Raw genomic sequence first — 12,270 nt, 5'->3', positions numbered from 1 at the left:
GTTCAATCAAACCCGGTTCAATCGACCCAGTCCATGTGATGAGTCAAGTCAATGAGTCATAACTTCTGAGTCATAACCCTCTTGCTAGCTGGTTATGACTCAATAATATCAATAATATTTTGTGAAAAAAATATTAATTAATTTTATCTCAATAATTAATTATTTCCAAACAAAAAAAAAATTATCCTATTTTCTTTTATTTTATTTAAATTTTTATAGGTTATGATATGGGGCTGAGATGCCCTACATAGAGGTGATATGCCCCACACCTCAGCTCCTCATATTTCAGAGTTATCTTGCAAAATTAAGTGAAATGACAAATGGAGGCCTAGTGTTCTTTTAAAATGACGACGAACTCCTCCTTGGGGACTTGGGACCATTATCCCTCTTTCTACCCAGTCGGAAAGCTTGACCTTCTAGGGTTCTTTCCTAGGTATGATATTTTACCCTTTCTTCCCTCCTTCCTGGCAGCCTAGCGCAGTGACTGTTCGAAGAGTCTGAAACTTTGATACCACCTCTTCAGCTGGCGCGGAGATTCGTAAAAACACGAAAGCAAGCAAAAATTTTATTTTTATTTTTTCGGGTAATCGCTAAAACTTCAGCTGAAGGACGGCGTTCTTTTTGACACTTGAAAACGCCAGAACGTCGGAAATCCGGATGAAATCATTGCAAAATTTCCCAATCTAAGTCTATTTTTTTGGGACTGATGAGACGCAAATTCCCAGAAAGGATCCGTGTTTTCTTTTCTAAAGTTGAACCCACCACCGTGAAAACAATCAAAGCTGAGAAACGTTAGGGTTTTTTATCTGATCCGGCGAGGGCTTTTATCTTTTCCCTTTATTACAACAAAATCCCGATCCGAGACTGAGCAGAGGTTTGTCTTGGGCCTTTTCTTGAAATGATCACGTCGGTGGTTTATCAAGGGAATTCCCTTCTGGGGGAAGTTGATATATACCCTCAGAACCCGAACATCGACATGTCGAACAAGGAAATTCGGATCTCACATTTCTCTCCGCCTAGCGAGAGATGCCCACCTTTGGCAGTTCTTCACACAATCGCCTCCTTCGGCGTTTGCTTCAAAATGGAGTCCAAGTTGCAGTCTGAAGAATCGCCGTTGTTTAGTTTGCACTCAGCTTGTCTCAGAGAGAACAAGGTATCCAAACAAACCAACTTGACGCAGTGTGAAATGGAACTGACTGAAAAACTTCATTCTACTCGCAGCTTCAGCAGGGACCTTAGAATCCGAAGTCCAGTGAACTGGTCACAGCCTGTCGCTGGAGCTGAACTTTGATACTAAAACAGCTCTATTTATTTACTATTCATTTTAATCTTAAATTTGAATTCTGAACATTTACATTCAAAAACAGAATCTTGTCTGTTTGGTATCTTTAGCTGGGCCTCTTGTGTCGTGATGCTAACATTTCCTTACTGTATCTTTCTATCATTTTTTTTCTTTAAGTTCACATATTAATCTATAGCAAGTACTTACCCACCAAATATGTTCGAGGTTATTCACACTTCTTAAACTTTGGTGCTTTTATGAATCATGAAATTTATCATCATCGAGGCTGAGAATTTGTCCACTGGTTCACTTGCCTCCTGAAAAGAATGGGTGGCTTTAAGAGCTTGTTGACCCTTTACACTGCAATTAGAAAGATTTTGCTAATGATTTGTTCAAGATGTTGAATTTTACAAATTCTTATTTTGGTATTTGGTGCTTTGACTGTTGCAGACTGCAGTAGTTCTCCTAGGGGAAGAGGAGCTACATTTGGTGGCGATGTCATCTAGCAAGAATCTCGAAGCTTATTCGTGTTTTTGGGGTTTTAATGTCATGCCAGGACTTTATAACTCTTGTCTCATCATGCTAAACCTAAGATGCCTTGGCATTGTATTTGACCTTGATGAAACACTCATAGTTGCCAACACATTACGCTCATTTGAGGACAGAATTGATGCTTTACAGCGAAAAATAAGCAGTGAGATGGACCCACAGCGCATCTCTGGCATGTTAGCAGAGGTGAAGCGTTATCAGGATGACAAAAATATCTTGAAACAATATGCCGAAAACGACCAGGTCATTGACAACGGAAGGGTGATTAAGGTCCAATCTGAGATTGTTCTACCCTTATCTGACAATCACCAAGCCATTGTTCGCCCCCTCATAAGGTTGAACGAGCGAAACATTATATTAACCAGAATCAATCCTGCGGTATGAAATTTATTATCTTTAATTCTGTGTTAATTTTAATTTATTATTCATTATTATTCTCATAATTGTCATCATTATTAAATGTTTCGCTGAATGTGGTTTAGTCAACTTGTTTGATAAGAATGGAATCCGTCCAGTTACTAGTTGGCTTTTCTTATTAAAAGGAATTCACATACCATTAAACACCCTTGCTTTATTGATGCAAGGATACTACTTGCTTAGCTTGAGACTGTGGTCAAGCTTATGGTGAACCATTTCTACCATAAACCACAAAAAGTTCACTGCCTACATTTCTCCTTGCAGTTGTAATTTTTTTTTGTTTCCTATATTATTTTTCCGGGAGAGGCAGCCATCTAATTTCCATATAAGGGTCAACTTGTCATTTGTTCCCTACTATCTCATTAGGATCCTGGTTGTGGACAATATCAAAGAGAGGTTGCCTCAGGTTTTATTTTCATCTACAGGCATTCAATCAATTAATTTTCCTGGATTCATGGTACCTATCTTTTCTGACTAAGGAAGATAGAGTAAAGCACGATTCACTGTAGCTACTCTGGTTACATGCAATGTTTACTGGAATTCAAGAGTAATTGTTTTTTAATTAAAAACTGCTGTGTCATTCACTAGGAAGCTTCTTTAGTTATCTTTTTGTTTATCCTTCAATCATCAGTGTCATTTAAAAATGATTTTTTTTTTTTCTGTAGATTCGTGATACAAGTGTTCTTGTAAGGCTAAGGCCTGCATGGGAGGATCTCAGAAGCTACTTAACTGCCAAAGGCCGCAAGCGCTTTGAGGTGTATGTTTGCACAATGGCTGAAAGAGATTATGCTTTAGAAATGTGGAGGCTTCTTGATCCAGATGCTAATTTGATCAATCCTAAAGAACTATTAGATCGCATTGTTTGTGTCAAATCTGGTAAGCGGAATTTAGCATATTGCTGCTCCGTTTTACTCTAGGTGGTTGTGTATATGGACTAGGTTTATTCTTTTCTCCTGATTCCATACGTTGAACAGGCTGTATAAGTCCACAGTATCTTTAACCTGTGCACTGACAAGCTTTACCTTTCCTGGTAGGCTCAAAAAAGTCGCTGCTCAATGTTTTTCATAATGGGATATGCCATCCAAAGATGGCATTGGTAATTGATGACCGGTTGAAAGTGTGGGAAGAAAAGGATCAACCTCGAGTCCATGTTGTTCCTGCATTTGCTCCTTACTATGCTCCTCAAGCAGAGGTATTTCATGTCCTACCAGTGTTTACCAGTCTATCGATTTTGTATCACCCTGTTCCTTCTTTAACTCCACCTTTGTAGGCAAATAATGCTGTGCCAGTTTTATGTGTTGCCCGCAATGTTGCATGCAATGTTAGAGGTATTTTCTTCAAGTAAGATTTCAAACCTCTATCTGATATATTTTTGTATTGTTGTTTCCAATATTGATCTTTTGATCATGTCTCTTGAAAAGTAATTAACTAATATGAATGGAAGGTTAAGAGTCTTTTTTTTCCCCGCATGTGGATGACTTTAGTTGCTTTGACAGAGAGTTTGATGAGGGTCTTTTACAACGAATTTCTGATGTGCCCTATGAAGATAATATGTCTGATTTTCCTTCTGCCCCGGATGTGAGCAATTATTTAATATCTGAGGTAAAGTGTGAAAATGCTGAGTAGCTGTTTTTCTTTTTCACACTTGCTTATCACCATCTACTGTGCAGGATGATGCCTCTGTTTCAAATGGAAACAGAGATCCCCTTTCTTTTGATGGTATGGCTGACACTGAGGTGGAACGCAGATTGAAGGTAATTTTTTGGTCATCTTCCTGTTACTCTTGACATGTTGTGGAAGAATGATTTTTTAGCAGCCTTGGCTATTCCAAGGAGAATGATAATGACAAATCTTTGAAATACAATTGTTTGCAGGAGGCAAATTGCAGTGTCCAGTCTCTTCCAGTTTATTCTGTGACCAATCTTGATGTTAAGTCTAATGCTCCTTCTTCTCTTCAGCCTGTTGTGGCTCCTGCTGCCGGGGCAACTACTCTTGGAAGTCAAGTTTCCAATCCTTTGCATAACAAACATTTCCTTAATCCTATTGCATCAGTTAGGCAGGTGGTTCCTATTACTGGTGGTCCTCCTCCAGAGTCTAGCATGCAAGGTTCTCCTGCTAGAGAAGAAGGGGAAGTGCCAGAGTCTGAATTGGATCCTGATACTAGAAGACGGCTGTTAATACTGCAACATGGACAAGATACGAGAGATCAACCTCAGAGTGATCCTCCACCTCCTCCTCCACCACCGCCTCCTTTTTCTGTCCGTCCTCCTCAGCAGGTTCCCGTTCCACCTGTTCAGTCACGTGGTGGCTATTACCCTACATTGGAAGAAGATATGAGCCCAAGAAAACTCACTAGAGGTCCTAAAGAATTTCAACTGGAGCCAGAACCCTTTCATTTTGATAAGCACAGACCTCAACCTCCACCTTTCTTTCGTGGATTTGAGAATTCAGCTTTTTCTGAAAGAGTTCATGAAAACCAGAGACTGCCTAAGCAGGTGATTGTTCATCCAAGTTCGAATCTTCATATTGATCTAAATTTGAGGAATATAGGTATCCTAATGCTTTTTTCTCTTTATAGGTACATGGAGATGATCGATACCATGCACTCTCAAATTATCGTTCCTTTCCAGGTAATTTTTTGCCTGAAAATCTTGTACCCCTGTAACTTTACACACGGAATATTGTATTGTGCTTCATTCTCATCGTGTGTTTTGTACTGAGATCTGATCCTCTGAATTTTCATTGTTCTTTCTGCATTGAAATGTTTAAAGACACACATACAAATACCCTTTATACCCTTAATACTGTAAAATGTGTAGCTTGCACACATGTACCCTTAATAGTGGATTATGTGTTGCATGTCTGCATGTACTCTCTTATTTTTCTTTTTTTTCCTTTATAACTTCTGACAACTGCCCAAATTGAAGGATCGTTTTCCCAGTGTGCAAGACACATTTCCTTTATAACTTTTGACAATTGCCCAAATTGCGGATCATTTTACAAGTGTGCAAGACACATGTACGATGTGCTTACATTTAAGTCTTGGAATGCCTTCCAGAGACCAATGGGAGGTTTAAGTATCCTGATTTTAAGCATTGATGGTTAAACCAGATGGAACGGAAGAAGCTTTTCTTCTTGTGATTGCAACTCATACAACATGTCATATAGTTGGCAAGTGGTGAAACATTATGCTTCTCTGCTTCAGTTTGAATGTTAAAGATAATGTCCTTGTTGGTGATTCTGTTCTCACTTATAATGTTTAATTGAGAGAATCTCAACTTTGAAGGTGATGAAATGCCACTAGGTCGAACATCTTCCAGCAGCAGAGATCTTTATTTTGAATCTGGACGAGCTGCTGCAGTATATCCAGAAACACCTGCAGGAGCTCTGAAAGAAATTGCAATTAAATGTGGAAGCAAGGTACGTATAAAGATTCTCATTTAACATAAAGCATGAAGTTGATATTTCTATATCATACACTTACGTGACTGATGAGCTCATTATTTGACTGTTTGTCTGTTTGGATAGCAGGTGGAATTCAGGCCAGCTTTGGCGGGTACTACAGAATTGAAGTTTTTGATTGAGGTAGTTAATGTTAAACTTATTTTATGCAAGAATTGTATAATTTATTAAGTTATGTAGCATGTCCAAAACATGGTCTGCAATTTTTATTAAACCGTGTAAAAAATTTCTGAAGCTTTTTTTTTTTTTAATAGTTGTCTCTTCTTATCCTTTTTTGACGAGCAAATTCCACTGTACGAATCGTATTCTAGCATAGTGAACATGTGTAAAGAAATCCTGAAAAAATCTAAGACAGCAACAAGTTGTCATTTTCACTGTGAGGCAAGCTTATATGTACAAGGTATACATTTAAACCATCCTGGCATGGTCCTACATATTTATGAAGTGTGGCTGGTAGATCATTCAGAAGAAATTGAAAAAAGAGGCAGCTTTTATGTTTGTACCTGATAGACAACTTGTCCAGGAGGTGATGCCTATCAGTGGGTCTATAGTAGGTTATATTATCTGGGTCATTCATCAATTAACAAGATAATGGGTAATAATATGCAACTAAACCTCTAACAAGTAGACATTACCTCTGTCTGTCTGCCCCGCTTCTATTTTTATTTCGACTGTATGGCTAAATTGTCTCTTGAATTTGATTTGATCTTGTCCTCTTTAGCTGTTTTGTCATTTTATTTCAGATGCTGATGAATATAGGTTTGGTTTTTATCAAATCTCTTTTATCTTGTTCCCATTTTTCTTTACTATGAACATTTAACTAAATATTTTTTTCATAATGCTAACATATTTCAACAGATTCTGTTTTCTCATGAAATCACATTCTTCTACTTTGTTCTAGGTCTGGTTTATTGGGGAGAAAATAGGTGAAGGAACTGGAAAAACAAGAAAGGAAGCACAGCGCAAGGCTGCGGAGAGCTCCTTAAAGAATTTGGCCGGTAAGAAACTACATAACTTTCCTATTAGCTGCTGCTTGTAGTTAACAAATTAACATGATGTAGATAATCCTAAAAGAATCACATCTTCTTTATGAATTTGCTATCTAGCATTTGAACTTTTGGATTATTTATCCTTGTATTTTTTTGTTCTTTTCTTCTATCTCTTGTGAGATTAACCTGTTCTCATATGCTCATGTCCTTCCTCAAATGTCCGAGATACTGACAAGCTTCAAGGAAAATTCTGATAAAATCATAATCATAAAAGACTTGAGGCATTAATATGCTTTTTAGCTCTCATTTGGCTGCAGTCATTCATCCAATACCCTTTGCTCTCTTACATGATCATGATGCCTGATGATGCTTTGCAGATAAGTATCTATCACAAATTTCACCAGATCCTGATCTCAACAAGCTTTCCCATGCAAATGAGAATGGTTTTATGAGTGATTCTAGTTTGCTCAGACATCCAGGATTTTCTAAGGATGAAGCTTTGCCTATTCCAAGTACATCAGAGCAATCCAGGTTCCTGGATCAGAGGCTTGAGAGATCTAACACAGCAGTCTCTTCTATTTCTGCCCTCAAAGAATTAGTGAGATGTCCAGAATTTTGCATTTCTTCTTCTCATTACTCTCTCTCTCTCTCTCTCTCTCTCTCTCTCTCTCTCTCTCTCAAACTCACATACAGACATCTAAACATGGTTCTTTTTTATATTTAAGCTTGGTGTCATGAGTGGTGATATTTTGTTTCCAGTGCATGGTGGAGGGCCTCAGCCTCGATTTTAAACAACCTGCACTTTCAAAAGGGTCAAGTTTTGATGGGGAAGTATACGCAGAGGTTAGCAACTCGTTTTTTTACTGCATTTTGTGTTCATGAATTGCAAGGGTGTGAGAATGCTATCCAAATGTAACTTCTGCTGAATTCAAAGCATGCTTGACCTGTTAAAGAATGGTACAAAAGTTGGTATTTGTTCACTTCTTTGGATGAGCAAGCTCTTGTACAGAGTTGTTTTGAATTTGTTGTAAAACTTAGGCAATCTCAACTTTTGTAGAATCGGGTAGCTTTTTATTTGAAAACATGGTGTATCAGGTCTTTCTGCTGCTGTCATTCAAATTCAAACTTTCACATGGTGTTTTTGAACATAAATTTGTTTGTTGCTGCTACTGGTTGATCACAACACTTATTTTTATTGTTTGTGGTGGCTATTTTTAGGTTGAAGTAGCTGGGCAAGTTCTAGGGAAGGGAACTGGATCAACATGGGATGAAGCTAAGTTGCAGGTACTCTGTTTCATTTTCCCATTGATACCAAATTATATGATTGTGTTGCAATTTTATATCTGCAAATAGTTTTCTGCTTCTTTTTTCCCCCTCAATCCTATCAACCATTAAATTAATTGCACTTCATATCATGCATATGATCATTCTCTCTTGATCATGTAGCAACAGGAAATTGGAGAAAAGAAATCACTCAACAAGTTCATGTGTCTGTGTAATCCATTGTCATGATTTTTTCATGGTTGTGCATTTATGAATAGTTCAGATTGATACTATGTATTTTCTTGTAAGCTGGAAGACATTTAACTTGAATAAATGTTTGACAATCATTTCACTCATGTGAATAACAATGTTATTATCCAGGCTGCTGAAGAGGCTTTTGGGAATTTAAATTTGATGCTTGGTCAGTTCAGTCAAAAACGACCAGGTTCTCCAAGGTGAGTACTTTTTTATTACTTCTCCTCCATCTTGTTTCATAGTACTCACTTCCCCCTTCTTTGGAGCTTTTGTCTTCTCTTTCTTGATGAAATCTATCTCTCATCGTGCTTAAAGACTGTTTGATGTCAAAAGAAGATGGAACACTTGTTAAAATACCTGTTCAGGGTTATTTTGGTCATTTCCCATATTACAATTTTCTCTTATATTATGACTGCTAAATAGAGAATATCTTAGTTTATCTATGGTTCAATTTTCATTCAATTTAGACATGTATTTTAGGAGATATGTAATTTTGAGTATTGAGGGGCATTTCTGTCATTTTATAAATTATCACTTAATAAACCCTGATTAAAAAGAGGGGAGACATGTTTTCTGGGCACGTTCTCCAAAGTAGCAAGGCTGCTCTTCTCCCAGGTCTCTTTTTCTCCTCTTTCCTCTTCTATTTTCCTCCTAAATCTCATATTTTTCAACAATCTTAATATTCTAACACGTGATCAGAGCTGAGAAACTGCAATTTGTCTTGGACTTATTTGAAGTTGGTCTAATAATTTCGCTGGTTTTGTATGAGTTGGATGTTGAATTTGACCCCTCAATTGCCTAATTTAACTAATGTATTTTAGTCATCAAGTTATAAGCAAAGATCTCTTTCTGTTACCTGTGCTTGATTCTTCAAAAGGAACTTCACTTAAAACAAGAAATTCTTTGAAAGGACTGGAGTTTATGGAGGATGTGACGCATTGAATTAAGATTGGATGGTAAATGGAGACTAGCAACTGGGGCTCTACATAATGAGCACATGATGAAGATGGTGAGGATGGTGAAGATGAAAGTTTGCAACACATATTGGACAGCGATACTTTGTGGAGCAATGTTGTCAATGAATAAGCAACATGTTGGGCTGTTAAGAGTGCAGAGATCAGATTGTTGAGGTAGGTGTAGACAAAACTAAGAAAAAAATCATTCAAAAAGGAACTAATAAAAACAAGAGTAAAACAACTGATGTAATATCTGAGATGATACCAGAGAGTTTAAGATGGTCTGTTAATGTTAGGTGGAGGCTTTATAGTGCAGTTTTTCCAAGAACTCTTTTGATGTTTGCAAATGGACTAAAGAAATGGAGGAACTCAGACTTGTGGAAGGCTAATATAGCATTGAAGCTAGCAAATGATACAGTAGAATGTAGGTGGATACATATTAGCCACCACCACTTTGATGGGAGAACACTTTGATGAGATGATGTTGATATGTTTAAGGGATTTTTGGGAAGCATTTGGTTCAGGTCATAATCGACTTAATTGACATATCATATGGAATATGCTACAATGTGGTTATTTCACTTCTACTAGTGTCTGCTGACATTGTGATTTAAAAACTTTGATTGTCATCTTACCGGTAAACTATGGATATCCCCTATGTTTCTCTAATTTTATAAAAAATTAAACAGCTTTATCATTTCTTTTTTAGATTTTTTCGTTGGTTGCATCCTTTTTGAACTTTTTTTTAGTTCTGTATGGTTTTATTCTGAATGTCTACATCACTTGTCAATAATGACTCTACATTCATTCTCTCTCTTCTCTTTTGCTCTTATTCAGGTCATTACAGACAAATCCAAACAAAAGGCTGAAATCTGAGTTGCCTCTGCTATTGCAGCGATTACCATCCTCCATGAGATATTCCAAAAATGGACCACCTGTGCCTTGACAAACTGCGCAATGACCATTTTCTCTGAAACATCTGTATCATAGAATACCAACAAGGTGGTGGGAGCATCAATCTATCAGAATTGGGCTCCTTGACAAGTATATTCTGAGACAGCAGAAAACATGTATTATTGTTCTCTCTTGCAGGACGATTCAAGGCTAGCTTCTGAGAGAAGCATCCTCTCCTGAAAGTAATCACTTGGGCCATTTCATAGTTTATCGACCGCAAGAAATTGTTATTATTTGTCTGGACACCTGAAAAACCTGAAGCTGGGTCTGATGTTTTTGCTAGTGCTCTTCATCAGCAGCTGGCTTAGTTTTGATCTTCTGTGGCTCTTCACAAGCTTGTCTTTTTTGTCTGAAGAAGAAGACAAGAAGAAGAAGAAAGATGAAGAAAGATGAAGAGAACAAAAGCCTGAAACATTCTTTTCAGTCTTTTCTAATACTTTCTCAGTTTTATGGCCTCTGAGCATCTGTTTCTGTCCTTTATCCATTGGGAGGTTGCAACAGCCAACAGTCTTCATTTTTTCTTACTGGTCGAGCTGGCTGCAGATCTACATTTCCTCAGGAGTCAAAAGAATTTGCCCGAAGTAGATGTGTGTCATGCTAGCATGCTCTGCAAAGGTATGAAATGTTTGAATAGTCAGGAGAACTATACTTTCGTGCTCGGAAGCACGTGGGGCATAGATTTTGTTGATGTGTTTTATCTGAGGTATAAGCTTGCTCGTTTCTCATCCTTTCTATACTCCCCATAGTGTTGGCAAAATGTCTTTATAGTCCTGTTGTTAGGGACTGGCTAGATCTTCAATTGGAATGCTCTTGAGGTAGTGGACTACACACTACCATTTGCCTTGGTGATTATTTCAAGACACTAGTTGCCCATCTTTGTAGTCTCTACCAAGCATCCTCTATTAGAGGACTTGGATCTTGTTGGCTGTTGCTTTTGAAGTGCAATTAAGAGCTGTTCCCCTTCTCCATCCTTTTGGGGCTGCTAATGATTGTACATGGGATCTGCAAGGATTTGGGAGGTGAAGCTTGGACGAACACTAGTGAAGTTTGAAGTGACTTTGCATTGTAAACAAGGGTTTCATGAAATGAAGGACCCTTAGGAAGTTTTTCAGGGGTCCATTGCAAGTTAGTCTGCAGTTGTCTTTAAGATGAAAGCATGCCTTGGAGATCCTTTTGCCATGCTATGGCCACTGGTAATGGCGGGCTCCAGCGGCTACATATATTCTTCTGCAATTTGTAATTCTTGTGCATTAGGGTTCTGTGCCATTGTAAATATTGCACTGGGACATTTGAATTCTTTTAAAAATCATCTGATGACATAACTACCAACCCCCATTAGGTAAAAACCAAGCTAGCATTATGGGTCTTTCTCATTTAATTCAATCCCTCATTCACCATCCTAGAATCTACCTCTCTCAGCCATTTCATAACCCTGTTCTTATCATCCCTTTACAAGTAGTTTGTTTCACTTTCAATTCTCTCTTTATGGATAGTAATTATCTCCAGTCTGGACCATTAATTGCTGAGATAGTAAGCTTCAATTGGCCTTTTAGGCCATTTCTCCACCTTTTTCTTTCAAAAAGGTAAATGCCCTTTTGCCTCCATATTCAATCCACTATAAATAAGATGAATGCAGTCCTTTTCCCCTTCTTTTTGCAATGGATTAGGGTTTTTTTAATGAAAGTTGTCTTTCTTATCCTATTATGTAAATGAAAATATGTCACATTTATCCATTAAACTTTTAAAATAAATTCTTCTTCAGAAATATGTTTTTATACTTGAAAATACAGATTTCTAATAAGATCAAGGTCTCATGTTCTAGTGTTCCTTCGTAAAGGCATATAAACGAAAATACCGACATGTTAGGTGAGGAAAGTATAACACACTTATCCAAGATAAGAGTTGATGGAACCATTCACAAAACCTGTAGTAATGAGAATAGATAATTCTTAAAAAATTTTAAATAGGATCAGGGTTTCAAAAGAAAAATTCAAACAGGATCGGGATTTTAAAATTATCAGATTAATAGTATTTGATAGTGCTTAATGAAGCTTCTCGGAAGGTGGAGAGAATTAAGAGAAATTATATTTTGCCGTGAAGAATTCTGGTCAGAGTTCAGAAGAAAGAGAAAGAGGGGGACATT

General features: G+C 37.5%; 1 protein-coding gene across 3 annotated transcripts; it reads left to right on the top strand.

Moving 5' to 3' along the window:
• Nucleotides 1-443: 443 nt before the first annotated feature.
• On the top strand, nt 444-11,747 carry LOC137938931 (RNA polymerase II C-terminal domain phosphatase-like 1). Of its 3 annotated transcripts, none has more exons than XM_068784049.1 (17): nt 444-1,153; nt 1,733-2,209; nt 2,914-3,124; nt 3,283-3,440; nt 3,519-3,589; nt 3,745-3,850; nt 3,919-4,002; nt 4,123-4,743; nt 4,827-4,878; nt 5,553-5,668; nt 5,777-5,833; nt 6,612-6,708; nt 7,077-7,297; nt 7,459-7,542; nt 7,918-7,983; nt 8,344-8,417; nt 10,011-11,747. In XM_068784049.1, exons 1-17 carry the CDS (start codon nt 899-901, stop codon nt 10,117-10,119), a joined length of 2,859 nt encoding a protein of 952 aa, XP_068640150.1. In that variant the 5' UTR covers nt 444-898; the 3' UTR covers nt 10,120-11,747. The 3 variants fall into 3 exon arrangements, with proteins under 3 accessions (XP_068640150.1, XP_068640149.1, XP_068640148.1); XM_068784048.1 differs by having other exon boundaries at nt 5,535-5,668; nt 5,780-5,833; XM_068784047.1 differs by having other exon boundaries at nt 5,535-5,668.
• The last annotated feature ends 523 nt before the right edge of the window (nt 11,748-12,270 follow it).

Source organism: Aristolochia californica, unplaced genomic scaffold, assembly GCF_029961685.1.
Source record: "Aristolochia californica isolate CCGP_79_NKW_82.1479 unplaced genomic scaffold, dmAriCali1.0.hap1 SCAF_8, whole genome shotgun sequence".
Classification (NCBI taxonomy): Eukaryota; Viridiplantae; Streptophyta; class Magnoliopsida; order Piperales; family Aristolochiaceae; genus Aristolochia; species Aristolochia californica.
This window is presented reverse-complemented; position numbering and strand designations above follow the sequence as displayed.